At 36.9% G+C, this 4,113-nt stretch overlaps 1 protein-coding gene across 2 annotated transcripts in view; it reads left to right on the forward strand.

The window, feature by feature from the left end:
- The window catches only part of LOC107702383 (dysbindin-like), a 44,995-nt gene extending 43,331 nt beyond the window's left edge, over positions 1-1,664 (forward strand). Inside the window, exon 4 of one of the 2 annotated variants that reach the window (XM_016504690.1) lies at positions 1,118-1,660. In XM_016504690.1, coding sequence (XP_016360176.1) covers positions 1,118-1,413 — 296 coding nt within the window. In that variant the 3' untranslated portion in view covers positions 1,414-1,660. Of the gene's footprint in view, positions 1-1,117 lie in introns of both variants that reach the window. The other variant, XM_016504698.1, reaches the window with a different exon arrangement.
- The last annotated feature ends 2,449 nt before the right edge of the window (positions 1,665-4,113 follow it).

Here is a 4,113-nt window from a genome sequence, read left to right on the forward strand (position 1 = left end):
TTCAAGTGGTCAAGTGCAAAGACCGCAAGTGTGGGTATTTGGACAATGCATCGAGCACAGAGAACAGAGGTCGCGGTACGGGTTCCCGGGTTGTGTCCGTTCTCGAACCGTTCCGTGTATTTCCACTGTAGAAAAGGTTGTTCTGGGCCGAAACTGACTTCTTTCATATTTGTCGACCAATATGCAAAAAACTACGTCAGTATATCATCATAACACAGCCGTTTTTGTCTTACGTGAACGTAAACCGATGAGAAAGAAAACACACATGTACAGTAGTTTTAGATGTGCGTGCGTTCGGTGTTATAGTTTTTTTTGCTGTGGTTTTTTTTAAAGCATAGGCAAAATTCCTCTTGCAGTGATCTGTGGGCTGCTGATTTTTGCTCGTGTTATTCAGCTGCAACAGAATGCTTTGTAAAAAGACAGAATAAATGTTTGACATCTAAATGTTTGACTTCATTTTTTTTATATTGGATTTTTTATCTTATTGGAATCTAAACTAGGAATCGATAAGAATCGGAATTGATAAGCAGAATCGGAATTGATAAAATTCAAACGATACCCAACCCTACTCACCAAAGGATCCTCTGCAGTGAATGGGTGCCGTCAGAATGAGAGTCCAAACAGCTGATAAAAACATCTCAGTAGTCCACAAGTAATCCACACCACTCCAGGTCACCAATTCATTTTTGGGATCTGAGTAAGGGGTGTTTCGTTGTTACACTATTGCCCACAAAATTTCACAAAGGTTGTGGTCACATTAGCTTAATTTAGATGAAAATTTGGGGACAAAAATGATCAGTGATGCATGAAGCACAACTCACACAGAAGTGACTTTCAAACTAAGCAGCTTTCTGTTGGTCAGCACAGTGATTTTGCATCTGTGTGGAGATTCTTTATGTGAAACTCCACATCGTGTGGATTCCTACTGAAATGACTGGAATTATCCCACAACATTTTTCAGAGCAACAGTACATTACAACGCAACTCTAGGCAGCTTACTAGGTTTTGGAACAGAACTCCAGTAACCTGAACATTGCTTGACCAATGCCTGCCTTTTCAAGAGAAATTTGCATTCCTGACTACTTCTCTTCTTCCTGTCTGAATGATTCTCTCTCAGGTCCGGACGTGGAGTCGTTCACCTCTGAGATCACTCTTCAGGTGCCCACACAGGCCGACCTGAGACACAAGCTGGCGTCGCTGTCCTCCACCTGCACGGACTCAGCCAGCCAGGACACGGAGGCGGGGGAAGAGGAGGATGACGATGATGATGCAGATGATGAGAGGGGACCAGCAGCCATCCGCGGCTCTCCACACGTCCAGCCAGATCAGGAAGAGGTCGAGGCAGATGCCACGTTACCCGAAAGAGAACAAAACCAGCCAATGAAGAACTGTGAGAGCAGCAGCTCATCCTGAAAACACAGAGGATGATCGACAGACTGTAAGAAGAAGTGATGTAGTTAGTGGTGTGCTATATGCACTTGCGTCCAAAGGAAGAGTGTACACTGGTGTTTTATGAAACCCGTTTGGTTTTTGTAAAGAAATTCTTTGTCGTGTGCTGTGCAGTGTAAAGCCCGATCCTGTGTCTGCCCTTCAAATCAATAAATATATTTTATTCTTTTGGATGTTCACTGCAGATAGCTGGTCTGCTGTTTGCCTGTCTGTGCCATTGTTGTCAGTTACAGTGGTATAAAATACATCATTTTCTAATTCTATTCCTTTCACTCTACAAACTAGTTTGATCAGTTTCATATCTTGTAAATCCAGATCTAGGGTATTCCCAGATGGTTTTAGATCACAAATGTTCAAAAATGTATTCAAAAGTGATGTTTATGTCATGAGGTACGTGTCTGTCTCATGTATAGAATCAATAATGCTTCAGAGGCCTCAGACTCACCAGAGTATGACTTTGATAATTATGATGAAAACACCATAATTTAGGCTCTGAGCCAAGCTTCAGTACTTCACATTGCCAGCATGTTTCTACACCAGGGAACACAATGTGGAGATGCAGGAGTAAAATTAATTTAAAATCAGTGGGAGTAGATATTCAACTGGTAAAATATGAATAAAAATATATTATTCTGTGTACTTTTCACAAAGTTGTCTAATTGGTCTAGCACAAGGGTTTGACACCAGGGGTCCGTAGAGAGTCTGTATTCTGTATTATTATTATTATTTCAAAATGTAAATTTAACTGATTAACCTGTAATTCATTAATAACATTAATAAAATTAATGATTGCTTCTATTACCCTCATTTTTAAGTCGCTTTGGATAAAAGCGTATTCTAAATGATTAAATGTAAATGTATAAATTATACAGTAAATTTTATGAAGTTGTACCAAGGCCATCTGAGAGTGTGTCAGAAAAGATTCCCTTGTTCAACACATTCCCCTTTAAACCAAAATAAAGTTCAGTAACAAAGAGCACAGACTGAGAGTGAATTGTCCATGAGTTTTTATTAAACCTTAAGTACAAATTGAAAAAAAGTAAATAAAAACAAAACAAAAAACAAAATAAAACAGGCAATATAACCAACATGAAAGACGCAGTGCTAATAAATTAACTTGCCTGACCATGAACAAATTTCTCATATTGTAGAAAAAGGAACAAAAAATTCAGAATAAAATACATCGTAAGGCCATAAAAACTTGACAACCGCCGTTTTTTTTTTTTTTTTTTTAATAATTATTTTGTTTTGTTTGTTGAAAACACCCGATTTGGTTTTCATTAAATACTCCTAAAACAGTTCAGTCTTCTGTTCAGGGCAACCACCAACAAACTGGATTATAGTTTTTTTTTTCCTTGACAGTCACCACTGGCAAGCTCAGTGCAACATGAGTAGCTACTATGCTGAATTTTCAGTAATGAAAATGTAAAAACCTTTTTTTGTGAAAGTATTTTTTTCCCTTTTCTTTAAAAAATTAAACCTAAAAAACAAAACTAGGGGGAAATCGCACTCCGTATCTTAGTCCTCAGTGATGTAAGCAGCACTTAAAATTGATACACATTACCAGAGCAACCCTGAACGCATCAAACTCCCACAGCTGAAGAAACTGAAATGTAAGGCTTTTCTTCATCTGACATCATCCATCTATCTGTCCTTTCCTTCTGTCACTCCAACAAAGGCTCAAGTATTAAAGACATTTACAAGATTATGTACAAAAAGGTGATTTTCTTAAGTTTCTTTAAAACAATGATACTTCTGCAAAAAGGAAAAGACAGAACAAAATAAAACAATAATAACAATAAAGAAAAAAATGGACTTGTATTTCACATTTTACACCCTCTGAATAGTGGCTCTAACTTAACATAGCACATCAGAACAAAAGAGAAAATAAAAAGTCAAAAACACAAAATATAATAATTACAATAATATAATATAATAATTAATGTTAACTGTTACAGATGAATCAATAAGTCTGGAAGAATGGAATGTTGACACGATTGCACATCTAGAAGCAGAAAAAGCCTCTGGCTTCTTCCATCCTGTGGGATAAGAAGTCTAGCGAACAGCACTTCTTTTTATTACCTTTTTTTGTATTGATATACAGAAAAAAAAAAAAAAAAAAAAAAAAAAAAAACCGCACCAAAATAAAGACAGATCTCCCCGCTAAACATCAGGCACAGTTATCGCTCGTAAGCGTCAGCGTGGGAGGAACCCCTCTCACTGCCGGGATGGGACCCACTCATTCAATCCCTAACACCCACTTCCTCAAGTACAGCCTGACTCGCTGCCAGAGAAACCAACGTTCCCCAAATCCACAGAGGAAAGTGTGAAATTAAAACCAGTCGAAATAAAAACAAACAGTACTTCCTCGATGTCATAAAACAAAATGAAACAAAACAAACTAAAACACACACACACAAAAACACAACAAAACCAAAACAAAACAAAATGCAACAAAAAACAAAGCAAACACCCAAACAAAATGAAACAAACAAAAAGCAAAAAAAAAAAACTAAACAAAAAAAAGCAAACAACAAAACAAAACCAAAATGAAACAATTAACAAAAAAACAAAACAAAAAAACAAAGCAAACACCAAAACAAAAACAAAATGAAACAATAAACAAAACAAACACCAAAACAAAACAAAAAGCAAAGCAAACAG

Source organism: Sinocyclocheilus anshuiensis, unplaced genomic scaffold (assembly GCF_001515605.1).
Source record: "Sinocyclocheilus anshuiensis isolate Anshui unplaced genomic scaffold, SAMN03320099.WGS_v1.1 scaffold1142, whole genome shotgun sequence".
Classification (NCBI taxonomy): Eukaryota; Metazoa; Chordata; class Actinopteri; order Cypriniformes; family Cyprinidae; genus Sinocyclocheilus; species Sinocyclocheilus anshuiensis.